This window comes from Epinephelus fuscoguttatus, linkage group LG20, assembly GCF_011397635.1.
Source record: "Epinephelus fuscoguttatus linkage group LG20, E.fuscoguttatus.final_Chr_v1".
Classification (NCBI taxonomy): Eukaryota; Metazoa; Chordata; class Actinopteri; order Perciformes; family Serranidae; genus Epinephelus; species Epinephelus fuscoguttatus.
In genome coordinates, this window is record NC_064771.1 from 14,895,730 (window position 1) to 14,922,912 (window position 27,183).

The following is a 27,183-nucleotide window of genomic DNA, read 5'->3' on the forward strand; positions in this document are numbered from 1 at the left end:
TAGCTGCCCTTGCCAGAGAAACATTGATTTTAACATGAAACGGATTTATTCAGTGTTTTTTCAGGTTTTCTGGGCCGGTTTGTTTTAGAGAGGAGGAGACCTCTGTGGACAATTTGGCACATTTTAAAAACCCCTGACTTGAAACGTGAAACTGTTTTATTTAGTGTTTTTATGGGTTTTAATTACCAGGTCTGTTTGTTTTGTAGAAAGAGACCTCTGCGGATATTTGGACTCATGGTAAAAAAAATTTCTGAACAATGAACAATGACAAAATTGTAACCGGGAGAAGTTTCAGCTGGTTACATCTGCAATCCTCATAGCTAGGTGCCACTAAATCCCCCTAACTTTTGAACATGCACCTTTAGGTTTATTTAGAACATTTTCATACCATAATAATGACATTGAGGAGCCACACATCACAGATGGTGCACTCAAAACGGTCAAGAAGTTGAGTGTGGAACTATGGACACTTCTCGCCTTCAATGGTCGCCATCTTGGCTATGTAGCGGAAGGGGAGGGACCACTTTTCAAACTGGAAATAGCGGCCAAGGACTGTGCAACCGTGAACGTCGCTGCATTGTACAAATACATGTGGTTTTTTTGCACTAAGCACCACTATACTGTTGTCGGGTATAAGCCAGCAGTATATTTGTTGGGTAAATTTGGCAGTCTGTAATGATTTGGTACCGCGAACGATAACGCGAATGCTAATGCTAGTTTGCTAACTAGCTAATTTGCGGCCGTCATTTCCGGTGTGTACAACGGCCATGTTTGGTTGGAGACAACACTAGCTACCCTGTTGAAATTTGCGCACTACGCCAATAAGTACATAATGCACATAGTATACTACATGGAAGTGTGCTAACACAAGTATGTGATTTGAGACACAGCAAATGTAGCAACAATGTAGAAACAGTAATTTCAATATTCAATAAATTAATTAGGAAAAATGTTTTGTTTGCTCAGTTTCTGCCAGAAAAAAAGATTAGCCTATTGCTGAATGATTCAGACGCTTTTTTAAGCTACAATTTTAAGACATAGTGGCTCATTAGCTTAAAGGAAAACCTGCAATGGCACATGAGTGAACTTTTTTAAAATAAAAAGAAACATCAGAAAACAGGCCAAAAATAAAAACAAACTGTATCATGGCCTGCGGTTAAAAATAGGTCACTACACAGAGGCAGTTTATGAATGATGTCAAAGAGCAGCAGTCGACCTATAATTACAGCTAACAGCCACATTAACACTGGCGTTAGAATATCACAAACATGTAACAACAATAGTAATGTACAGGTGTGACGCTCCCAGCTAAGAGCCAAACATTTTTTAGCTTTTTGGTGTCCTTGAACACTGGGCCAGTGTGTGTGTGTGTGTGTGTGTGTGTGTGTGTGTGTGTGTGTCTGTGTGTGTGTGTGAACACCAAGACTGGTCCTGCCAGGTTCACCGTTTCCTCCTCAGGTACACTGTATCTAATCAACCAAACCTCGCTGATGCTGGCTCTGTGGAAACATTATCTAGTACTTTTAGTTTGTTCAGTTTCTGGCTCCATTGGCCCCTAAGGCTTACACTGTTTATTCAGTCACAGCCGCTGATAAATTCTGAGCTGAATACACTTTAGTAATGAGGCAAGCAAACAGGGCCTCCACAAGCATGCTCTGTTTGAGCAAAACAAACTGGATAAACAACATAATACTTCTTGTATTCCAGGACTAACCTGGAATTTGTTAAATACAACCAGATAAAATGGGATTTCAGACACAGATGACAAGTTTTTAAATTTAATTTATTGGAATTGACAACATTTATGTTTGTATTTCACAGCTCAGGTCCAAGGACACAATCTGAAGCAGCTTCCAGAGAGGTTCGCAGCTGGAAATGCACCAGCGCCGTTATGCAACTGGCTGTTTTTATCACATCATAGTCAGTGATCTTGTCATAGCCACAACTGGGAAAGCTGAATGCACTGTCACACAGTCCTGCGTGGCTGTGATGTCATGAACGGCAGGTGCTTTGAATCCATTTGGGTCAGAGGGAGAGAAAAAAAGCCATTAAAATCCCTGACTCATCATAAAAGAGGAGGGAGGTGGGGAGATGAGTTAGAGGTGAAGAGGACCAGATCAGGAAGATTAGTCAGTTTTTCCATTCGGCCAAGGCTGGCTGTCTGGAAGAAAAACAAGTGCGGATGTCACACTGGGCCATGGTGACAGTGAGGCGGCCTTTGGCTGGTAGAAGATGGGGTAGAAAGGCTGCGTTTGATCACCACTGTGTCATAAAAATCAGCACCAACTCAATATGTGTGTGTAAATAAACCTTTATCTCACAGCTCAAGGTCTGACTCAGTGACATGGGTGAGGAACAGGCAGGTTTGGGGCAGAGAGAATCGCCGGGACAGAGCGGTGCTGCTCTGCGTCGGCAGGGAAAGGGTGTATTGCTGAGAGTTTCTGACACACTGAAAATGGCAGTTCTTTTCCAAAGCTGAGAAGTCATCTTCCCACTCCAAGCCTGCAGGCAAAACACACAATTAGTGACAACAAAGAGCCCAAAGCCCGCAGCATCGGGTTTAGGAGGACTTACAAACATTAAAGTTTGCTAACCCTGGTAGTGTCCCGCCCTAATCTTGTTACATTGTTAGCAGCTTTTCGGTTTGAAGTAGGTAGTGACATAAACACAAGAAGCATTTTCCATGTTGTGTTTTAGTGTCAAAGGTTATCCTATTGTTACTTAAGAAAAGCAGTTATATTTTCTGGGTATTAAAGCTGCACTCCTTACGTTTTGAATAATCCCTGTTTCCCATCCTGTTCCACCAAGAAATAATATTGAAGGCAGATACTTACTTCAGAGCAATATACTGACAAAGTCAAAGTTATGCATATGGTATGATTCTGAAAATGGCATGCCAAAGTGAAAATACCCTCATTATGAATAAAATTCTCGCATTGAAATTGTTGCTTTGAAATTACTATGAAGTATTTTTTCATAAATGATCAAAAGTAAAAAGAAGTACTGCAGAGAAGTACTCCTTTTCAATGTTAAACTAGTATTGTTTCATTAGATTTTAATTACTGATAAATGAATGTCTAAGCAGCATTTTACTCCTACAGCTGGTTGAGATGGCGCTAACTGAAAGTAAAGTTGTAACGATCAGTCGATTAATCGACAGAAATTTAATTTGCAACGATTTCGATGATCTAATGATAATTTTTGTAATTTTTAAAACAAAATATCCAAACAGTTGCTCATGTCATGCTTCTTAAATGTGAAAATTTGATGCTTGTCTTTGCCACATATGATAAACTAAATATCTTTTTTATAATTTTTGGGTTTTGTGTTTTCTGTTAGTCGAACAAAACACACAATTTGAGGATGTGACCTTGGGCTCTGGGAAGTTACCAAGGGCAATTTTCAGTAGATTCTGACATTTTCTGTACAAAAAGATGAATCAATTAATTGAGAAAATAAAGAGCAGTTTAATTAACAATGAAAATTATAGTTAGTGGCAGCCTAATCGGAAGTATGCTATGTATACTGTTGGGTAGTTTGATATATATAACAGTGCATCAGTGCATAACATGAGCTCATCATATTATGTAAAATCTTAAATGTTTCCCAAATACTTTCCTCTACTGTAGCGACTATGAAGTGGTATAAGATGGAAATACTTGAATATAAGCCTACTTAAAGTTTTACTTCAAGCTACAGTCGGTAACTTTTAAGAAAATACCCTTTTACCATATTTGCTGAAATTGTCCCTATATTCTGAAAGAAGCACATGAGAAAAATAAACTGTGAAAAAAAATCACGTCCCTCCTCTTCCTGTTGTTTTTAATGACATTTGCCAAAATATACTGTAGCACACAAAAAACAACTATTTAGAGCAGAGGAGTCTCTAATGCAGGTGTCAGTCATGTCAATCACTGCTCACGAACTGCAGTCAACTGTCAAACTAGGCAGCGCTAATCAAATATGAATCAAGATCGTAACTGCATTACCTATGTCTTGGCTCTCAAATCAGAAACATATTTTAGTGTGCTGTTTAGATGTAAATGAGAAAGTTTGCAACCCGGCCGCCATGTTGGAGACAGTCAAACGAAGCACCAAGCACCGCACACCAGCCAGACCAACTTTCTCATTTTACAGCTAAATAGTACACTAAAATATGTTTGAAACATTTGATGCGAGAAATTCATATCTGATCAGCACTGCATAATATGACCTTTTACTGCAGTTTTGCAAGCAGCGATCGACATGATTGACGGCAGCATTAGTGACTCCTGGGCTCTGATTGGTTGTTTTCGTTTACGTGCGGTAATGCCACTGAGGCATTTCGAGAGGGAAGAGAAATAATATTTTTTCATAGATCCTCTGTCTTATGTATTTCTTTCAAAATGCAGTGACAATTTCAGCATATTTGACAAAAAGTTACTTTCATAATAGTTATCTTTAAGTACATTACTTGAGTAAATGTACTCAGTTATTTCCCACCAGTGCAAAATGGTCAGCATACACAATATGGGATAAAATGTGCAAAATCATTAGTATCGTCCTTCAGAATAGTACCACTGTCTTCTAATGTGACGTCTGGTAGAGATGTGGAGGCCTCGGTGTGCAGCTCCACGGTGGGACTCTCCTGAGAATAGTAACAGTGGACAGGCAGAGGAAGTGTCACAGCTTTGGTTTGGATTAAAGTGGTCAGTAAGTATTTAACCTTCATCTCCCCAAAACCCATCAAGCTACAGTTTAACAGACAACATGAGAACAGTACCTGATCAAACAGGTAGACCATGACTTCACTGTCAAAGGACACACTCTTCCTCTTTTTTACATTCACGTCCCTCCTGGATAGTATCCCTGGAGCGTCATAGATTTGGCAGGATTTCAGACGACTTTTAAGGTTGTTCAAATTGTCTCTGATAACCAGTTCATGTTGATTCCCATTAGAGTTGTTGGTGTTGGGACTGAGGGCAGTGGAGTATTTCAAATCACCTAACACGTTGTTATTATAACCAGAACTTCCTATAAATGTCCTGCAATCTTCTGTGTAGCCGATGTCACCAAAACGTTGCAGTGGTATATCCTCATCACAGAAAGTAATAAACCTATTGTGCTGGTTCACAGTAACAGTGTTCGGCTGGGTCGAAATGTTTAAATTAATTTTGATCAAACTGCAAATTTCCTGCGTATTTAGAATAAGTCGCGTCCATGGGCCCTCCTGTGGGGTGTCTGAGACAACAGAAGCTACAGAAATTAGCGCTGAATCACGTGCAGGCTCCTCTGGAAGACAGCACTGTCGAGGGGAGATGGAGGAGGGTGGTGGCCACGCTACCATTCCTGATCTGCTGTCAGTGGTGCTCCACAGCTGAGGGGCTGCACTTCCTCTTTGATCAAGGAAGCAGGTGATCGCCTGCAGCTCTTCGTCAGCCGGGATCATCTGACCTGAGGATATCAACAGCTGGAGCTCTTCATTCCTGTGTGAATGATGCACAGTGAGTCTTGTGATGTATTAAACTCGGTTCTGCTCATCATCTTGTAATGAATGAGTAAAGGAAATCAAACTATTTTTTGGAGTAACAAATGATATTAGACTTTATTTTAGAACACTACCTGTTTATCACCAAAGAAGCAGACAGACACACTTAGTGTTCAGCTGGTGAACATAGTGGAGTGTTTAGCAGCTAAAGAACCACATATTTCCCTCTGGAGTTGGAGGAAACTAAAACTAGAGCTAAAAGAGAGTAAATAATAGACTGCTCTGTGGTGAGAAACACATTGTTTCTATGCTGTGCCGTAAGACAAATTTATGTGCAAGCTTTGTTACCACTTAAAGTTGGTAATTATGTAGTGACAGTTACACTGGAGGAGGGTTATCTGCCAATATAATAGTCATATCCCCCTGAGACCTGAACTTTTGTTTGGTATGCATTTTTAATTTTTCCTAGCTATGTGGGATCAGTAGCACCCGTTAAGTATAAATAAAAATCTTAACACATAGATAAAATTGCAAAGAAAAAACCACATATATTGTGGCTACGTACCGCACACAAGACAGGACTAAGAAAGAGGATCGAGAATTTAATAGAGCAACGCGTTTCGCTTACAGCTTCATCAGGCTCATAGATAACATAGATAAAATTGTCGACGATAATATAGTCCCAGTGTTCTCAAATGAGACAATAGTGAAGTCCCAATGTTTTCAAATTTGTACTTCCTATTTACCAGCATCTTAGTTTGTTACTGTTGCTAAAATTGGTCAAATTTGTTGCCATAGCAAGCTATAAACATTAATAATCATAAACAAACAAGTTTCAACCATAAAATGTGATCAGGTTTTGGACCTTGTCCACTTCTGTGTCGAGATCGGCTGCAGATGACTTGGCAGAGATGGCTGCCATTTTGTTTTTACAGGGTTTGGTGTATTGTACTCTTAGTACCACTAGATGACACAAAATAGTGTCCACGAATGAGGATAGCAGGTCTAAATTAATCAGAATGAAGTATGAGGATCAAGTTAACCCAAGATGTGATGTCCTCATATGAGGACACAGGGTCTCAGCAGGATATAAACCACAAGTTTAAAATGGCACCTGCAGAGGTGGTGATTGCCACTCGATGACATGCTATTTGCAAGTGGCATATATCAAAAGTAGTATAGTGTCTTACCATAGTTAATGGTGTTGGCATTAGCTTGCATGTTAGATGGTGAGCATTGACTGATGCTTTCACCTAAAATAATATGTAGGTTTCTTTCACACAAAATATAATTTCATTTTGGTCCTTCTCTAGTTTTTATCTGCTGGATATTCTAAGAGGTCAGCTGCAGTGCACAGACAGCCCCTGAGTGTCCACTAACAACAGGATGTACTAAAACTGATTCATCAGCTTTTGCCCGTTGGATGAAATGGTGCACGCACACACACAAATGCACGCATGCACACAAACACATACATTATTTGGCCACTCACTCCTGAGCCTGAATAAATATCGGGGCCCATTCATCCGCAGAGACAAAGACGCAATAGGAAACTTTCACCGCTCTGCAGTAACCAAGCAACCGCTGGATGAGTGACTCAGGAAAGGAAGAGAGGAGCTGACTCACAGCAGCTGTGACGTAAAGGATGTAAAAGGACACACTCACACACACTACTGTATGGTCTCACACACACACATAAACACACATGCACGCACACTCTTAAGCAGTAGGCCGTGAAGCCTGTAATCTGCCCTGTTTCGGGTAAATTAACACCTCTTTGTGTAACAGGTGGAGGGGCTCAGGAGAGGGACAGATTATAATAACTTCCAAACAGGCAATACACAAACAGAGACCCACCACAAGAAGAGAGAAAGACAAAGAGAAACACATTAAAAGTCCCCATCGATTTTCATGATAAAAACTAAAGTAATACCTTTTCTTGATTCTTTTGTCACTGCATCTCCTTTTAGAACGCCAATTTAAATCCTCCAATGAAATTACCAGCGTAGCTCCATCCCTGAAGTATTTTAACTCTGTAAAAAGAAAGAGAGGAACATGGTTATCAAACGGATATACATTGCTTCAAAATCTTGCTGCATCATGATGCTGCAGTACGTGTTGCAACACTCTTAATCTCTCCTCCACACATGACACCAGCATATTTCTTCTCCTACCTTGCATGCTGCAAGCCCCACTCATTCCCCCGGCTTTTGCTGCACGGCAGACGCCTCATGGAGGGCACCGAAAGGGACAAGCTACACATATGGACAGAGAGAGACAGGAGATAGAGGGATGCACAGAAAAAGAGAGGAAGGGAGGGGGGGATCAGGCGGGGTAGAGAGTGAGTGAATGAGGGGGGAAATGAAATAAGGGGAGCAGATCAGAGGAGTGAGGGATGGGGATGAAGAGGAAGGATGTGAGGACACGGAGAGAGGACAAAGAGCTCACATATACAGCACACTCCCTGGAGGCTGCTGGCCTGTCTGCAGCAGCACTGTGCAAGATGGGGATCAATAAGTTATCTGGTCTAATGTAACACAACTGCCTGAATGATGGAGGGTCACTGCAGGGAGGATGGGACAGTGACGTACATTGTTCTCAATAATTATATCACACGTAAATCACACCTTGTGCAAACATCAGATATATTAATACAAGATCAAACATATAATTTGGTTTCAAGGTCATGAATTCACAATTAATTGAAAGATTTCTCTGGTTTGTTGTGCATTCTCTCCCCAAAACAATCTGTCTTTTAAGAAGCTCTGATTCCAGTTGACATTTTTCATACATTTATAAAGTCAGAGTTGGTCCAGATGTGTTGGTTTCATTTCAACACTGGAGGAAGACACATATCAGATTTAGGCTTGGGAGTCCTCTGACACAAAATTTCAACCATCGAACCCTTATTTTCCTAAATTTGTGCCTTTTCTGCATCAATTTATGGTGTCTTTAATTTTGTCAAAATAATTCCATTATTATTATGCATCATCATGCATCAGTCTAGGCCCATTTGCCAGGGCTTGTGTCTGTATTTAACATTTCAGGAGGTGTTGCTACATAAAGAGCACAGCTTGACAAAGTCTGTGTTCACCAGACGAATACTGCATATAGGTAAAACAAAACTTTTGGGTTCTATGAATGTGTACTGCATTTGTGGGCTAAATGTTTGGGGAAGCCCCTCAGTCTATTTTTTTGTGCATGATCTCACTGGATGCAACAGTGAAAATTGGCTCCCTCTAGAGGTTGATAGCAGAACAGCAGGCAGCTTTGGCTTACAGCACTGAGGGAAAGGAGGGAACTGCAGCAGAGCTCTTATAAATTGTTCTTAAATTTAAATGAGGCTTTATAAATTTAGCTAATATATCTATAAAAGTATAAAATAATGTTATAAAACTTGGCCTTGTATGTACACTTTTAACTATCACTGTTGCTGCTATTAATGCAACTATACCACTTTTTACTCATAGAAACAAAAACATTACAAGTGCTGGGAAAGCTACCTTGAAAGCATCTCTTTAAGCTACTAATTAGTCCACACTGGCAGAACCTGAACTACAGTTTGGTTAAAAGAAGCTACCCAGAAAAAGTAATTTAAACTACTCTGTAGAAAAAAAATAAATAAATAAAAATAAAAAATGACAATATACATGTGATACACAATATAACAAAATATAACACAAAAAAGTCACACGCCAATAAAAACTGCCACTTTCCTGAAATAACCTACTATTCATGGGAAAGTAAAAAGGAATGTAACTTTGGTTTTATAAACAGTTTTCATCAGTCAGACACCTCCCCTCCAGAAACTGGAGTCCAGGTAGAGGTACTACACCAAGCAGGATTAATCAGTTAGAAAGGTAACTCTTAAAATAGCACTCAACAACTTCTCTGAACATTTTTATTACATAGCAACAATCACTTTGTCTGACTAACTGATACGATAATATATTCAAGTTCAGTTTTACAAAGGCTGCCTGACAAATGCATCACATGAGCATGCCTTTACTACAGTGGCCCCGAGGGTAAAAACGTAACATTTCCAAAAACACAACAACATTTTGCAAAATGTTGTTGTGTTTTCGGAAATGTTGTTTTAATGTTATGTTTGTTGTGGGAATCTTGTGGGGTTTTTTTTTTGTTTGTTTGTTTTTTTACATCTTTTTGTGTTTTCTTAAATGTTTTTGTGTCTTTCCAAATGTTAATGTGTTCTCTGAAATGTTGTTGTGTTCCTAAAATGTTGTTTTGTTTTTCAAACGTTGTTGCATTTTCTGAAATGTTGTTGTGTTTACCAAAATGTTTTTGTGTTTTGTGAAATGTTGTGTTGTCCAAAATGTTGTTTTGTGAAATGTTGTAGTATTTTGACCCTCAGGGCCTATGTACTTTAAAGTGGTCAGGGTGACGGGGGAAGGGGGTGGAGCTTGTCTAAGGTGGCTCAACAACAGTAGAGAAACAACGGTAAAACAAAACAAAACAAAAAATTTTCATTTTTTCCTTTCCTTTTTCCTTTTTCATTTATGTAACTACACATACAAAAAAAAACAAAAAACAGCAAAAAGGTTTTTTATCTTTTTGAATCACTATGCAAATATGAATTGTAATCAAACTACCAGCAAGCTACTGCAAAATGTAGTCCAACTACTGTGCTAGTTTAATTACATGCATTCACTCCCCTTTAACACTGAAAATTACTGATGCTACTGCTCAGATGATGCCAGACTGCTGAAGTCTTTCTACCATTGCCCGGTAGACAGCATACTGACATACTGCATCACAGTCTGGTATGGAAACTGATTGGCAGCTGACAGAGCGGCACTGCAGGGGATCATAACAACTGCACAGAGGATCATTGGTCTCCCACATCATCATCATCATCATTATGATCATTATCATGTAACTTCCACACAGCTAGATTTATTACAAAGATCCTGCTGGTATAGTCATCCCCCTGGCAACAAAATCACTGATGCTGGAGTTCTGCTTCACACACTCAGACAGCATCAGGATGTTGTTTCCAGGAGGCAACAACATCACCATTCAGTCCACCTCTGGTTCCCAAGAGAGGGGAAATAAAAGAGCAAAGAAGAGGGCAAAATAGACGGTAAAGAAGACATAGAGATGGACAGATGGTGTTCTCTACTCTGATTTTGTTTTCTGCTACCTTTACGCCTCTCCCTTGAGCTGTCCTCAGAGGCATCATGTCCCCCAGCAACCTGCACCCACGGACCCATATCAGGTCAGCTGGAGCGCTCTGCCTACTTACAGTACAGTGTTGCAATGTAGTCAACTCTTTTTTCACTGCACTTAGCAGGACATGTGAGGATGTGATACAGCCGCGAAGCTGAAAGCCTTCTCACAGGCGCAAAATGGGAGCTTGTTCCGGGACATTCTATTTTCACATTGGAGTTATGATTGATGTGCTGTGTCTGGAGATGTTCATAATCTGATATCTCGACAACTTCTGCATCCAAATGTCAGATGAATGAGTGATACCTCTTTGGTGTCAGGCCCTCTGACCGACTGGGTGGAAGGTGAGGAAGCCTAATAGTTGTATTATATTATCTGATGTAGTTAATTTAAGCAGGAGAAAGCATCATTTCCCTACTGAGCTACTCTGCTCATTTAGCCAGAGGTGTGGCAGCCAACTCTCTAATCATGCCTACAGAGTCTCAGTCCCACAATTCCCTCTAATACAAAGGGAAACCTGACCTCACGGGCATCAGCAGGTGAACAAGAATAAAGAATGTGTTTGTTGTAGTACAGGGGGTGAGAACAAGCCTGAGCACCAGGGTGTCACTTCAGCTTGAATTTTTTAATAATTGGCTTGGTCCCGCTATATCTTACTGCTCCGATTGAGTTGTAACGTGTACAGCACATGCCAGGAGAACTGTAGAGCTATCCTTTTACACTGTGGGCGCAGAATCATCATATCCAGCCGGCAGCAGACGGCGAATGACACCAAACAATCCGTGAGAGGAGGGTAATTGGAGAGCATTGGGCTTATTCTACACCATGCCCGAGGCCTGAAGAGGAACACATGGAGCTGTCCAATGGATTGAGGCCCCCGCAAAGCACTGTGGGTAATATGGGAAAGCTAAACATCCAGTAAGAACGCCGGTAGTGCTGTTTGCAGCCTTTATTTGGACACAGAGGGGTCTCACGGCTGGAGAGGAGAGGAGAGGGGCTGGGAGGGAGTGAAACATGATGCTAAAATAACAACATATAGAGGGGTAAACATGTCACTGATGTGTACATATTTGTTCAGGGTGCGTGTCTTCAACAGTAATTCAACTGAAATGCCCTCCTCAGTGAGGATGTAAAGGAAGCTGGGCACATTTTAAATGATAAAGGCCAGGGTGCAGCTTTGCATCTGGTTGTCAGCTGAATGTCTAATCTGTTGCAGATCAGCACTCGCTGTGCTGCGCAGCGGTGAGCCCTCTCCCTTTCTGGGGAGAAAAGACTTTTCTCTTCGGCGGGAGATTATAGGGTCTTAAAAGTGTTTGCTGACAGAGTGTCTTTAATATGATGACATAAACGTGTAATCCATCTCAGGTCGCCGACTGGAGTATTTATGAGCCTCTGTTGACAGCAGTACACCTGCTCTTCCTCAGTCCAGACCTGGGAACCCTGCCCGCCTGAACTAGCACCGCTGCTGCCAAGGGCACTGCCAAATTGGGTGAAGTGTGAGTGTGTGTAAGTGAAAAAGAGGAGGGGGGAGTGTATGTTTGTATGAAAAGGTGTAGAGAGACAGAGACAGGACGGGGAGGGGAGAGAGTTGTGTGAGGAGGGTGGTTTGGATGGGTGGGGGTGTATTTATTTATCTCCTGACGTTATAAGACGATGGATTATTGAGAGTCATTTATTACTCCATCATTCATCAGATAGAATACATTTCATGAGAGAGGGAGAAACATATTTTGTTTACATAAATTGTGTCTGACTTGGCAGGTAATCACCCTGCTGAAAGACAAGAATTAAAGGAGCAGTCTGCAGAATTTAGGAGGACATACTGGCAGAAATGGAATATAGTATTCTTAACTATGTTTTCATTAGTGTAGAATCACCTGAAATCTTTTTTTTTTTTTTCACTTTTCATTATCTTAGAACATATCTACACAGGGCAGGTTGTCCTTCATGGAGTTTGCATGTCATTTCTACAGTAGCCCAGAACTGACAAACCAAACACTGGACCATTTTTACATAGGGTTGTTTGCGTTTTCATGTCAGCCTCTGTAATTCTACTACACTCTTGGCACATGAAGTTTCAGTTGGTTGCAATCTGCAACCTCACCACTAGATGTCACTAAATCCTACACACCAAACCAGTGATACTCAGCTTATGGCCTGCAAGTCAAATCTTGCCCGTGATAGGATGTCGGATGCTCCCCAACCATTTTCTAATTCATGAATGAAACTAAACCGATTCACACTGAATTTTATTTATTTATTCGACTGATAGCGGAGAAGCAGATACACCGCACACAAGACGGCTGAATTGCTTCTTCTTTTAATTTAGTCTTCACTTGAAATGTTACAAACAACACGTTTTACCCATTGCTTCATCAGGTTTGTTGTGACATACACTGAATCCAATCAGCAGCAGGGTGATCATGTGCTGACTGAACTCCATATATGGTTCTGTACACATGCCCACCACCTGAGAATACCCCGTGTCATGCAAACAACCAGACACATTGCATTACATACACCCCACAAGTGAAGCCTAAAGTCAAGTGAAGACTAAATTAAAAGAAGAAGCAATTCAGCTCTCTTGTTTGCGGTGTATCTGCTTATTTGCTGTTACAGTAGTTTGATTCTTCCTGCCATCAATGAGTTTATTTATTTATTCATTTATTTATTTATGTAGTTTGTAAGTTGCCAGACTACATAGAAAATAATCAAAATAGACAGACTGTTTCAAAATAAATGGGTCCCTCTATGTTTCCTGTTGACCAGCTGTTTTGCAGTGTGTGTGAGTGACACCAGTTTACAGGAAGTAAACATATCCAAGCTGTTGCCTTGAAATGTAATTCCAGTAAAATGCTCTATCAACAAAGGGTCAGAGGAGGATCCCTGCAGCCTGCAAGACAAGTCAGATCTAAGCCCCGAATGTCCTCAAGTCCTAGAAACACATCTGGATACACATGACCTCGACTGGATTTGAGTGGGAACAGCCAATGACAGAAGGTTACGGTGCTTTTATTTAGTTTCCAAGGGAACGTCACTGCTTTCACACTGCAGCCATTAATAGACAACAACAATTTGCAGGATACAGAATATGTACACTTTAAAGCTCACATTTGCATGGATTTTTTTTGTTTCAGCCGTGACTTTTTGAGTGCCAAGTGTTCCAGTGTTGTGCAGAATGCAAACGATAAAACATTTTGTTGAAAAATAAACACATTCTGAGATTTCATATTCAGAACCTTGAAAATGTAACTCAAATGTAAGGGTGTCTTTGTGTGAGGTGTTAACATTCTTTTTTATATATAAATGTAATGATGTAAAAGTCTAAATTGTTTATAGGATTATAGGATATAGGAGCGTCACAAATGGAGAGCAAACACACTGAAGGATTCGTGAACATGATAATTAAGAGCAGAAATGTTATTTTCCAGGTCACAGTAAATGTTATTGCAGTGTTCAACCACTAGACGGCAGTAGAGTGCAGCTGTTATAGTCTCAGTGTGGGGAATAGGGTTGCGGATTTGAAAAGCAGAGACACAAACTGAACCTTGTTAGGACAAATAAAGCCATAGCAATGCAAAATCAAATTATAAATTATTTAATTTTCCCTTTGCATTTTTTGCTTTGACGTGTTCAATGTCTTTGCTCTCACCTGCCCTTGCTGAACAAGCATCAAAGAGCAAGAAAGACAGCAGCTTTTAACACTTAGCCATCACATCAGCCTGGCACTAAAACCACTGGTGAAAGGCCTGTGCCTGTCTGTCACTTCATGTGGGCCCATATCTGCTCCTATGCTTTAAAAGGTTGAGCAACGACCGCAACTGTGTACGTATGTAAACACTTACCTCATCTCATCCTGAAATCAAACCACAGCTAAGGGAGCAGCTAAGCAGGGCGAAATGATATTTCAGCCATAACATGAAGTTAACACACACACACACACACACAGTGTCAGGAGGGGAAAAAGACGGCGGAAAGGTGATGAAAAGAGGGGCTCTGACCTCTGACCTGACACACTCACATAGGCACACCCGACTCCTGTGAGCGCCCACAGGCCGAGACAGCTGTGGGACTTCTCGACTGGTTTAAAGCGTTTATGGAGAAGCTGAGCTTGAGCGCTCGTTGACAGAGCTCTCATTTACACACACACACAGCCCCGATCAGATAAGAGCAGATCTGTTTCAGCGGCTAATCTTAAATGTGATGAGGTTTACAGAGGCCTGCGGCAGTGGAATATACATAAATATCTTTATTTGGGAATCAGGCGCTGCCCTGGGGTATATCACACTACCTCACACTATAGGAACAGGAAACTGGACACTGTGCTTTCATGTTGAAGTCTTACTTTAATATGGACACTTGTTTGGGTCATCACTATGTTCCCAGGGTCCTAAGTTCCTAAGGGCTTGGAGTTGTGTTTTCAGAGATTGGTAAGGGCTACCTCCAAAGTTCTAATTGAAAAAAAACAAAGGAAAATAGACACTTCAAATGCATTTTGTTCAGACACAGTGGGGATATAAATGGCTTGAGCAAATATGCCTGTAAATATAACTGCATAGGTCTCAAAGAGAGTAACATCAGTGGGCTGTAGTTGGGTGATTTCAGCATAGTGGAGGACAAAATACATTAAACATTTGAACAAGCGAAAAAACATGACTGAGGACATGAACCCTTCGACAGATCTCCTTACTGTGTTATATGAGGAGGATACTGAGCTGACGAACATAGGACCCTAGGAACATCGATAGGCTCCTGACTTGTTTAGGGCTTGTCATGTGGAGAGAAGGCTGTTTAGAAGTAATATAGCGTCAGCGTCTATCTTTCTGCGTCCTGTACATGCAGCTTTCCGAGGACACCTATAAATCGAAACCAAGCCTCTCTCCTTGACACCACTATCCCCGCTCCCTCCTCTCTTCAGAGTCACCCGAGGGAGTCCCCAACTTCACCTTCCCAAACTCGTCAACCCCCCTTACCCCAGCACAGATCCTATCGCTTGCATCCTAAGCTGGCTGGTATTCACCAGGCCCCGATCCAGTTGCACAGCAGCAAACACATTTAAATCAAAAATGCATTGAGTCAGGATTCCCCCTTAGTTACGGTTCAAACAGATAAAAAACAGAGTGGCCAGGACTCAGAAAAAAAACAGAGCGGCCAGGATGCAGAAGAGAGAAACGGCTCCACTTCTGTGAATTTCACAGAAGCTAAACAAGGTCAACGCCAGCTCAATGCTGCAAGCAGGTGTTTTATATGTTAAAGGAAAAGTTTAGAGAAATGTTCTTATTCGTTGGATTCATACCACCCTCATGTCTGTATGAATATGAAGCTACTAGCAGGCTAATGTGGCTTAGCATTAATGCTAGAAATGGGGAAACAGCTAGCAGGCAGGAGTGTGCCATACTATACAGTGCCCCAGGAATGAGTCCTAAAACCAAGAAATAAGTTCCCTTGTGTCAAAGTCAGCGGTTAGATGCCTGAAATAAGTTCTGTGGTTACACAAGCTTAAGAGACTTTTATGTATTGTTCTACAACAAAAAATATTAAAGTAAATACCCTGTTCCGCTTCCCTCCTACAATGGGCTTGAGACGCGCCCTCATTGAGGACTTGGCTCAGATTCTGGAGTTACTTCTTATCCTGAAGCTGCTTTAAGGAATCTGATCCTGTTTCATTTGGCGGTGGGAACACGAAAGTAAATACCCTACTCGTGAATTTTGAAGCTTTTATGCTTTTTTTTAACAAGTGGCTAAATGAAACCACAGAATGCCATTATACTGAACACAGCTTTATAGCTACACTGTGGGAGCGACACTAAGACATTCAACTGTAGTGTAGTTTGTTTATTGCCGCCAGTCTTCAGAAAAACATCATCCCTGGAGCAGTCTATTTCTAGCCAAGCACCAGTTGTCAAACAACCAGAAAGTTACTGGTCCTTGAAAGAAATTGCCTGGAACATAACCCAATGTCAAACGAAAAATTGTTGTGTTTTCACTTTGGTTTTTCTATTAAATAAACAAAGCTGGCTAAAACAAGTTACCTGTGTCCCCTGTGTACCTGTGTTTGTAATCTTTGTGCTAAGATAAGATAGCTGGTTGCTAGTATGAATATTAAAAAAAAAAAGACCTGGATACAGCATTGGAGGTAGGACCTTGCTCCTTCCTATGGAAGTTGTTCAGTGGTGCATGAAGCCAAAAATGTAACTGTCATGTATGAAATTACCCGAATGATTTGAGCAGCCTCTGCATCATTGGGCTTATTAAACGGGTGCACTAGAGACTTCTGCTGGTCAAGCTGAATACTTCCAGCTTAGCAATTCACTGACTTAAGTGGGATAAAATGATTTCTCTACTACACTTTCAAAATGTTTTTGGGATGAATGGATCAAATCCTAATAGCAAAACAAGTCATTTGCAGTTGTGATGCTCAAAAACATTTATTTAACACTTACCTACACTTATTTACAGATGTCTTTCCCAATGTAAGCCTATAGGAAAATTTCTTTCAGGATCCATTGACATCATGTGACAGACTCAGGAGTTGTAATTCCACTGTTTGGCCACTATAAAAATTGGCTTCAAAGCGCAATGCACCTCCTGGAGGCCTGGTTGCCATCTGTACCTTTAGAGTTTGCTAATATACAGAAATATGAGATTGGATTTAATTATCTCATCCTTAACTTTGAGCAAGGAAACAAAAAAGTGTCTCTCTTTTTAGATTAAATGTTGTTCTCTGATACTTATGCAAGCTAAAATATGACTTCTGTTTTTGATCAATCAAGAGGCTATTCAAACTCACTTGGTACTGAACCTCTTTTACCTTAATAATGAGAACATTTCAGATCATACCTAAATTGGAGACGGATTGGTTGGTAGGCTGAAGTCATTTTGAAATATCTGAATGGCATGTTCTCATTGACCATTTTAAAGTGACCACATTCAACTGTCAATCAACATTAGTCCTCAAAGAGTTACTCTTTTAATTTTACATGTAGTTTATCATGGAGCATTATCATACTTTTGGATGTATTTTTGGATGGGCCCGTTTACAGGCTGTACAGATACAAACTCACATGCATCCAGGCTTGAGTGATTGATGTCAAAACAGAGAATAAAGAAGAGATTAACATGCACACGCAGACACAGACACCTCGAATGCCTCAGATAACCGCACAGATTGAGAGATTGGTGCCAAAGCAGTGGTGTGAGATGAAATTGTTAGTGAGAGTGGAGGGTGGAGCTTAAAGCACAGGTGGAGGGGGGGCGTCTTGGCTGAATTTGAGAGCGTCACTGGCATGCCCACATCACAGCTGGTCAGATAGAAATAGAAGAGGCAGTAACTGAGCCCAGGAAAAAAGAGGAGCGACCACTTTCTACTGTATGGATGAACAGGTCTGTCTGAGAAGTCAGACGCCTCAGGCATTACAGAGGGACTTAGAGATTTAGTTAAGCATGCAGCAGGACATTAAGTTGAACCTGATAACAATATCATCCATCTGAATTAAAATGGCTTTCAACATAAATAGCTTCGACTGAAGGCCTTAAACACAGACGTCTGAAATCTGAAATGTTATCCAAAGCATCTCTTATAGCCTATTTATTCTTTCTAAACATAGGAAGGTTAAAGGTCACTATGAATATCAAGGAAAAGGCTACTTTTTTCTCTTAAAGGAGCTATGTGTAAGAAATCTAAAGCAAATAGTCATAAAATCCTCCTAATATGTCACAGAGACTAAGGAATAACGTTCATATAACATACTGATCTCACTGACAACAATAGTACAGCCAGAATATTCGCATTTTAAAAAAAAATTTACGGTCCGCAAATCACGTTTATGTTTTGAATTTGTGTTTTGGCCTGTTGCGCCACCCACCGTCATCTACCAGTCACGCAGTCAGTAGAGTCTCAGCATCACAGTTATGACTGAGCTACAGCAGCACGGCAAGCAGCATTACGCCAGGGCCACACCGGGCACAGAAGCGCTGCGAATAGCCTCGAAGTGAAGCCAGTTTCCTTTCGGCGCCCATGTTAACAGATTGTGTCATCCAGCTCCGCGGCTGGCCCTACAGCGATTGTTCGGGGGGGCGGGTCTATTTTCTGTGCGAGCCACGAGCGAAATGTGTCAAACCAGGCAGGAAGTCACACAAAGGAACAACAACAGCATCCGGTCTATTTTCAGAATAAAACAAATTTCAAAATAAAACACCCCGTTTGACAAATGTGATGTATATATGTGTGTGTGTTTATATACATCATTAGTCAGTGGTATCTAAACAGAGCGCGAGAAAGATGAACACCAACACACACACCCACACCCACAAACGCACACACACACACACACACACACACACACACAAGAAAGAGAGAGAGAGAGAGAGAGAGTGGGCCAGCTATAGGGGGTGGGGGTTAGGGGACACACATGCAAACAGAGAGAGATACCCATGATGGAAAAACAGCCCCAATTGTGACGGAGACAACAGCTGGGAGCAGAAGCGCTTGTCGACCGGCATGTGAATGGGCTCGCGCGAGAATTTTGGTGCACTGCGCTTCGCAGCACTTCGTTGGCAGTGTGGCCCAAATCTTAGCAGTGTCCCGGTACATAGCATTAGCAGCCGGCTCCTCGTCAGCTGTATCCTAGCAGAAGCGTTAGCAGCAGAGAAGCCGGACTTGCTCGAATGGTCTGCAGGAAAACCGAAGATCAAGGACGCGGTGACGCGGCCCTGCCACGGCAGCCACCCGTGAGCAAACAAATCAGTCTCCAGTGTGCCGCTGTCAAGCAACCTCGAATCTGTAGGGGAAGGGGGGCAGACACGATTCGCGGCAGTATTTTGAATTTGAGTGCAGTAACCATTTTGGCCACATTCTTACATACAGCACCTTTAAAATGTCTCAAAAATCTTGATTTATTGATGTTAAGACCTTTTCTGTTACACAAATATATATGAAGGTTATAAACAGAGAAGCAAACCTGTGAGGTTAAACAATAACAACTACAACAACATTTCCCATCTTCATATTTCTCCTGTTTTTCTTCTCACCAAGGTATTTGCAGTATTTGCAAAATAAACTTAACAGCTTATGATTTAACTTTTTGGGCTTTGCAAACATTTATTCTAGCACGCATAAATGGTGACAGACAGAAATGACTAGTCATGTATATGAATGTAAAATGCAGGCTATTTAAATGATCATGTAGGAATCCAAAGCTTAAAGGAATTCTTCACCCACAAAATGACCATTTGTATATTAATTGTCATGCTATGTTACTTTGAATTCATGAAGAGAACTTTGTTTTTCTAGCACGCCTACATGGAAAACGTCAATCATATTGATTTATTGATTAATTCGGAGCACATTTAACAACAGCAAAACTATAACATAACATCCATTTACAAACTCTCACACATCTCGTGCAATATAATCCAAGTCTCATTTATCCAGTTGTATGCTCAGTACTTTCCACACACATGCCTTTTTGCCAAAATCTTTGTGTTTAAAACTGAACTGGAAGGAAAAACTCTCTTCAAAAAGTCCAATACTAAGGTTTTTTTAAGCTAAAATGCAAGTGTTTGGGAAGTACAGAGCATACCACTGGATGAATGAGACTTGGATTATACTGCATGAGTTGTGGGAGAGTTTGTTAATGGATGTTTTGATATTGTTTTGCTGTTGTTAGTTGTTGTATGGTGTGGTCCCCAATCAGTTAATAAATAAATGAATGTATTCACCATTTCCCATGAAGGCTTTCAAGAAAAATTAAGTATCCTTCAAGAATTCAAGGTAACATGGAACGACTAAGTGATTTATAAATGGACATTCTGTGGGTAAAGTGTTCCTTTAACACTGGTTGACATCATGATTTGAAAAAAACCCTATATGTTTCCTATGGGTGGAGATCCTCAGCCACAGAGGCTAAAGTGCCCCAGTTTAACAAAAAATGACACAGATATTATTTAGAGCAAATTTTAGAATTAAACCACTTCAGAAGTATTCATAAGAAAATAGTAAATGGTAAATGGGGTGCACTTATGTGACACTTTTTAGCCTGAAATGGACAAATTCCCTCACAGTGTCTCCTATTTATACACACTCAATGGGAGCAATTTGTAGTTCTGTGATTACTTAATAATATTGACTGACACAACAGAGGTAAAAGCGCAATGTAAGCCAAATCTCATTTCAGAAATCCCCCAAAAAGCCAGTATGTGTGAGTGCATCTATGATACATCCTGTCAAGGTGTCCTTGAGCGACACTGAATGAATGTCTACCAGCTCACTTACTAATAAGATGAGCTTTCTAACTATATATCATAGACATGCAGACTTGTACAAACTAATTCAGATCAAGACAAGAATAAAATACTGTCCTGTTCTTTAGTCTGTGTAAAATGCAACTTACCATCTGTTTGTGTTTGTACTTACCTCTGCTGGATTCCATGCTCTGTGCTCATTGTCCCATCGCTCAGAATTCCCCAACACAAGTGGGAGGCATGGAAAAGTCCCTGCATGATCTTAATATGTACACGAAATACATTTATATTCCTCAAATTAAGCCCCGTAGCACATAAGGCCGCTCCTTGTCTGCCTTGCTCCCCAGATACAAAAAAAGTCTTCTACCAAGGAGGGTTAAGGCTACCTGCCTTTCAAGAAAATAACCAACGCAACAAACTCCCCCAAACCACTACGTGCACAGGACCATCACCCCTGTCCCCATCCATCTCTCTCTGTGTCTGTCTCTTCCTTTCTCTACCATCCCCCTCTTCCTCCTCTCATCCACCACTCCATCACTCAGGAAGCCTGGTCTTCCTGAAAACAAGCATGGGAGCATGGAAAGGGACAAGGCTGAGGGGGGCAGGTACGTGAGGGGGAGGCAGAGGATGTTTTTGTCGTTCCTCTGCCCCTCTGGTCGCTGCAGGCCTCACTGAGTCCATCCTGAGGAAGCAACGTTCGCGTCACTCTTGCCAGGCCTTGGGCCCACACGTGCTGCCTGTTGGTGGCCGGTATGACGCAGTAGCTACAGCGCTCTGGTAGCCCCTCACACATGGGAGCTATAAAGACATGTGCAGATTAAAACTGTGGAAAACTTGCTTTTCACATCATAATGGCACAAGCAAGCAGGAAAAGTCCACACAAAGTCACATCGAGTGCATTTCAGTTCCATTAAAGGGGTCAAATGTGGTGTAGAGAGAAACCATGAGGAGGCTTTGTGTTTTGTCTGAACAAAAGTCTAGAACTTTGCCAGCGAACCACACTCCATTTCCTGTCACAAACTGCCAAGCCACCTGCAAATGTGGGAATTCCTTATCAGGTGTTTTCCAGTGACTCTCATTGACGGATTTATAGGAAGTCTAAAAATGCATGTCTGCTTCTAGGTACTGTATTTGTATTTTAACAAAACATGGCTCAGCCTCAACATGGCCATCAAGCATATTCTGTCATCATCGGGTATCACTTGATGTGTCCACTGTTGTTGGTTTAATTGGTTTAACTGTGTGTGTTCTGCAGGAGGAGACATGACTTCAACCCTACATGCAGCTGAAAAATGGACACAAAATTCATTGATCAGTTCTACACATTTAATTCAACACAAAATAATGTTAATTCAATCAAAAGATCCTATTTTAGCCAGATGAGGTTTAATTTGACCAGCAGGCCCGCTGTCAGAGAGGGTCAAAGGGTACAGGGTCAAGGTCAAAGGGGGGGGGGCCCATGAGCAGATCCATGCTAACCCTAGTACAACAATTTACCCCCTGACTTAAATCACTGACAATACAAGCTATATGTATTTACATGATAAATAAATCCATTTTAAAGTGCCATCTGATACTACTCTGATACTAAAAGGGTATAACTGGAAAAGTGAGCGTTAACAGCCATATAGTCTTCACACTATCTCAGTTCTGCACACAATCTGACCAATATTTAATCAAAGCAACCCTCACGATTAAATTAATAGGCCTAAAAGAAAAAAAAAGTTCACTCCTGACATGATGTCATGATTGAATACCTTGCAGTAATTTCCTCTAATCATTTATTGGAGGGTATTTTTTGGCCCAGGACACACGTGACTAGCTCTGCTTTTCAAAATACGAAAACAAGGTCTTAACAGTAGATATAAGTGCATGTGGAAATATGATGAATTGTAGTCAGGACATATAAAAATGTATAGGGGCGTTTTCTATGCTTAGTTCAGCAAGATAATCCTCACATATCAACACCTTTTTCATGATTATTGAAGCCTAAATGCATCACCAGAAGTAAAAGGCTAATGTTAGGCTATAAACAAACTACACTATGGTCACATGACCTAACGTCACCGCCATAACAAGACTGTAAAGCTGTGTTTGGTGAGGTTCAACATGATGCTGTTCTGTAGTCTCATTTGGCCACTTGTTATCGGCTGCCTTTTTTAGGACACATAGCAGCTTTAAAGTTCACGAGTGGAGTCTTTATGTCGTAGAACAAAACATGAAAATCTTTTAACCTTGTGTTAACCACAGACTTTATTTCAGGCATCTAACCAGAAACACATTAAAAAAATTTCCACTGACTCTGAGACAAGGGAATCGGCAGTGGGAAAATGCTAACTCATTTCCGGGTTTTAGGACTCATTCTTGAGGCACTCTTTATAGTTACAAAGAGCTTTGCATAGAAACTTGTAATGAATTTACAGATACCTAGTGCACCTTGATCCTGCATTCATAAAGAATAGAACATGTATAAAAAATGTAATTTAATATTAACTGTAGTGAGAGATGTGACAGAGTCTTTATAAGCAAGCAACCTTTCATTTGAGAACAGAGCTCTTGACTATAAGTAGCATGTGACAACAAGGTGACTGTGAGTGGAGACAGCTCCATGGAGCGCAGCCTGAAAGTGACAGAGGCCATAATAACAGGATGTTTACAGCCTGTGGAATCGCTGCCAGGGATGACCACAAGCAGGCAGCGACCGTGGCTGGAAACCAGAGCAAAAAGGAAACACAGGCCAGCCAGGTTCCCTCCAGATGCACCAAACATATCCTCGCTGACTGTGAGCTTTATTTACAGACATACGCTACCTGGCTGGGGTCTGCTCAGGTAGATTTAAATCTACTATGACCTTTGACCCCTAAAGAAACCACTCTCAAATAACGTGTGCAATGACAAGATTGTCTGTCTTCTAGCCTCCTTTTCAGTGTCTCACACACACACGCACACACACACACACACTGTTCTCTGGAGTGGTCAGCTGCAGGTGACAGCAGACAGAAGGACACTGGTGGTTTCTGACACCAGGGAGGGAGTGTAGCAGATTCACTGTCACCAGTAGTTTCTTTTGCTCATCAGTGGACACTTGCTGCACCAGGCTGCAACATCCACCACAGCAGAGTCTCTACCATCATGGCTATCACTGATTTCCTCGCAGCCTCGGACATCACCTCAGCTATTAATGCTTGTAAAGGTGAGCTGATTTTGTGATTAAAATGAGTGCGTCTACATTGAAAATTGTTCTTGTCTTGATGTAAGGTGTCTACTACATCATAATTTTATCTAATCAAGTTTTGCCTGTGATTTCACTTTCAGCGAAGGACTCCTTCAACCCAAAGATGTTCTTCAGAACAGTGGGTTTATCCAAGAAAAATCCAACAGAGATCGAGAGGGTCTTTAAAATTTTGGATCAGGACAAAAGTGGCTTCATAGAACAGGATGAGTTACAGTTGAGTTTTATACACATGAAATATCTTATACATATATTCTGTTCCATCTATAATTCATAAGTCAAGCTGTATTTCACCAAACTTTTTTCTTAATGTGTCGCTTCATCCCCGCTCTTCGTCAGACTGTTCCTGCAGAACTTCTCCAAAGGAGCGAGGCCCCTGACTGCAGCTGAGACCAGAGGTTTCCTTCTGGAGGGAGACTCAGATGGAGACGGGAAGATCGGCTGGGAAGGTAGGCAGGCCTGAGGGCCACTTCACTGTAGATACTGCTCAGGGGTCCACTTTCTTTTGTGGTTTATTAGGCTTTAAGATTTGCTTTATCATAAGAAGGAGCAAACAGAGAGGTGATCGAGATCAGTGAAAAAGCTTTGTTGAGTGTGAAGAATACGACGCCAAGCTACTTAATACTAGTTACAGTAAGCTTAACAAGCAATCTGAAATGATGACATGATTTTTCTATTAATGCTAAGAGCAAAAACAGCCAATCAGATACAAGAATTTACCCATCTACAATGTTGTTCATTCTTTTTCGAAATCCTCACATATTACTTAGTGATAATATAATATTCTACAAAAAAGGTAAAGCAAATAGTGACTAAAAAGTGAAATGAACACAGTATTTTTTAATATATAACAATGCAATTTTGTAATAAGGTTGAAGGAAATACTAAAATAGGAAGTTGGCTGAAATAGAAATAAAAAGAAATCAAACTACATCCAAGAACACAGATCATACAGGAAGTAGTATCTCATTTACAAATGTGGACAATGAATCAGTATCAGCTTTATTCATATTTCTTGTTTGCACTCCTGAAAAAGAGAGATAACATCTGTCACATGCACAAAACAAATGCAAATAACAGGCTGAAAACACCCTGTTCTGAATTATACAAGTTGCTTTCATCATGACAAATTGTAATTGTAAGTACAGCAAGAAATGTTTGTTTTTTAATCTTAAAGGAACAATTCACCCCATCCCCTTACATTTAGTGCTATTTGTCAATCTAGATTGTTTTGGGGTGTGTTGCAGAGTGTTGGATATATCAGTCATAGAGATGTCTGCCTTCTCTCTAATATAATGGAACTAGATGGCACTCGGCTTGTGGTGCTCAAAGAGGCATAAAAATACATTTGAAAAACTCAACAGCAATGTCTCTTTCCAGAAATCATGACCCAGTTACTCAAGATAATCCACAGACCTTGTTTCATGTAGAAACTATTTTCTGTCTATAGAACTACACCCCAAACCATATCACCGCTCAGAAGGAAGCGTGCATCTACTCAGCCCCTGCAGGATGTTGAGACGTGATCACAACAATTAATGCAAATTCAGCCAATCCCTATGCTTTGTGCGCCACCTTGCAATTTTGTCCAATCACCACAACTTTATCCCAAATTTGGCTTTTTAAAACAGGTAAAATTTCAGTTCATTGTAGAGCTGGTCTCTGTTTATCATGAGACTACTGTTGCGGGAGTGTGAGCTACGTGCCTGGGACACACACAGTGACAGGTCTAACTGTTAGCATCACACAGCCATCAGAAATAGAATCTCATTCTCTGAGAAACGCTGAATGCTTATAATAATAGGCTCTGAATTTTAACGTACCTCCATAACTTCACCGTGAAAAAAAGCCCCTAAAACATTGCATCATGCATCGCAATGTTTTTAGAAATGTAAATCCAGAAAACCAGCCCACGAAATTCTGGAGGGACTGTCTACTGCTGGCTCACCTAGCACCACTGAGCTAGCTAATATTACAGCTCAGTAATTGGAGAATTCTTATTTCCACATGGTTGTAAATAAAAAAAAAATGTCTAACATTCTTTCTTTTCTTTTTTTTTCCAGAGTTTTCTGCGCTGGTCAAGTCATCATAAAGCATATGTGACTCCTATGATTTGTTGTATGGTGATAATCTCAGGGTGGACCTCCTTTTATAGTGTTTTAGCTACAGTAAATGACACAGACTCATTCAGGGATCTTATGTGTTTAAAGTAATATGTTTTAACAGAAAGTAATATGATAAAGTAATGAAAGTAATCCACAAATTTAATCTTGTCTCTCTGCTATATGTCCCTGCCAGAAAACTGTACAAATAAATACACTCTGCTCCGTGAAATGCTGAAGTGTGTGTTTTTCTGTTCCTTTTTATACTTAGGAAGACCTTTGTAGACATGAGCAGAATAATCTCACAAGGCTTGTGTTGTGATGTTATATTGAGCACTGGGAGAGGTCCAGCCTGTACAGGGGGTCAGGAGGCTTTTGGTTTCTCTAATTAACACCAGGAGCAACTTTTCACAGTGCAAATGAAGCGTTTGTCATTCTGGCAACCTGAATTTGACTCCTCAGATAAGGTGATTTGGTGTAAATTTAATGATAACACTTAAAAAAACATGAACTCAACATTTCACCTATTTTTCTTTCAAAGCTCCAGTGTGTAAGACTGAATATAACATGTATAATCACCTTGAAATAAGAATCAGCTTCACAAAAACACTGACTTTTTTATGTGAAACTGCTTTATTAAGTATTTTTATTGGTTTAAATAACCTGGCCCATTTGTTTCGGAGAGGAAGAAACCTCTGCAGATACTTTTTTCCCTGGGAAAGACCTCTTGAACGCCTGGATCTTAAGTTATAAAAGGAAAAAGGTGAGCGTACATTAGTTGGTGCTGGGCTAGTAGCCTGTCCGCGACATGCCAAACCGCATCAGAGTGGCACTCCCAGAAACAGCTGGATCGAAGGGTCTGGCAGGCAGAGCTCAGTGATGGCTGCTGGTGGAATACTCGCAGTGACCCAGCAGAGAAACTGTGGGACAGGATAAAGTTTCTATGCAAGCAC

General features: G+C 40.8%; 2 protein-coding genes across 2 annotated transcripts; one reads left to right on the forward strand and one right to left on the reverse strand.

Moving 5' to 3' along the window:
* Positions 1 to 1,796: 1,796 nt before the first annotated feature.
* Positions 1,797 to 21,323, reverse strand: LOC125880300 (uncharacterized). The gene is made up of 6 exons (XM_049562603.1): positions 21,069 to 21,323; positions 7,642 to 7,722; positions 7,401 to 7,500; positions 4,763 to 5,465; positions 4,558 to 4,627; positions 1,797 to 2,502 (listed from the first exon to the last, which is right to left on the reverse strand). Exons 2-6 carry the CDS (start codon positions 7,664 to 7,666, stop codon positions 2,318 to 2,320), a joined length of 1,083 nt encoding a protein of 360 aa, XP_049418560.1. The 5' UTR covers positions 7,667 to 7,722; positions 21,069 to 21,323; the 3' UTR covers positions 1,797 to 2,317.
* A 2,641-nt stretch (positions 21,324 to 23,964) lies between these two features.
* On the forward strand, positions 23,965 to 26,462 carry LOC125880301 (parvalbumin, thymic-like). The gene is made up of 4 exons (XM_049562604.1): positions 23,965 to 24,089; positions 24,212 to 24,344; positions 24,468 to 24,577; positions 26,192 to 26,462. The coding sequence occupies exons 1-4, from the start codon at positions 24,029 to 24,031 to the stop codon at positions 26,218 to 26,220; spliced, it is 333 nt and encodes a 110-aa protein (XP_049418561.1). The 5' UTR covers positions 23,965 to 24,028; the 3' UTR covers positions 26,221 to 26,462.
* The last annotated feature ends 721 nt before the right edge of the window (positions 26,463 to 27,183 follow it).

Excerpts from the sequence above, each read along its gene's own strand:
- LOC125880300 (XM_049562603.1), bottom strand. The coding sequence starts at position 7,666 with ATGAGTGGGGCTTGCAGCATGCAAG. Across the intron at positions 5,466-7,400 it reads GACAAAAGAATCAAGAAAAG|GAATGAAGAGCTCCAGCTGT; the intron begins GTATTACTTTAG and ends TCATTCACACAG. Across the intron at positions 4,628-4,762 it reads TGGTCTACCTGTTTGATCAG|GAGAGTCCCACCGTGGAGCT; the intron begins GTACTGTTCTCA and ends TACTATTCTCAG.
- LOC125880301 (XM_049562604.1), top strand. The coding sequence starts at position 24,029 with ATGGCTATCACTGATTTCCTCGCAGCCTCGGACATCACCTCAGCTATT. Across the intron at positions 24,090-24,211 it reads AGCTATTAATGCTTGTAAAG|CGAAGGACTCCTTCAACCCA; the intron begins GTGAGCTGATTT and ends TTTCACTTTCAG. Across the intron at positions 24,345-24,467 it reads ATAGAACAGGATGAGTTACA|ACTGTTCCTGCAGAACTTCT; the intron begins GTTGAGTTTTAT and ends GCTCTTCGTCAG.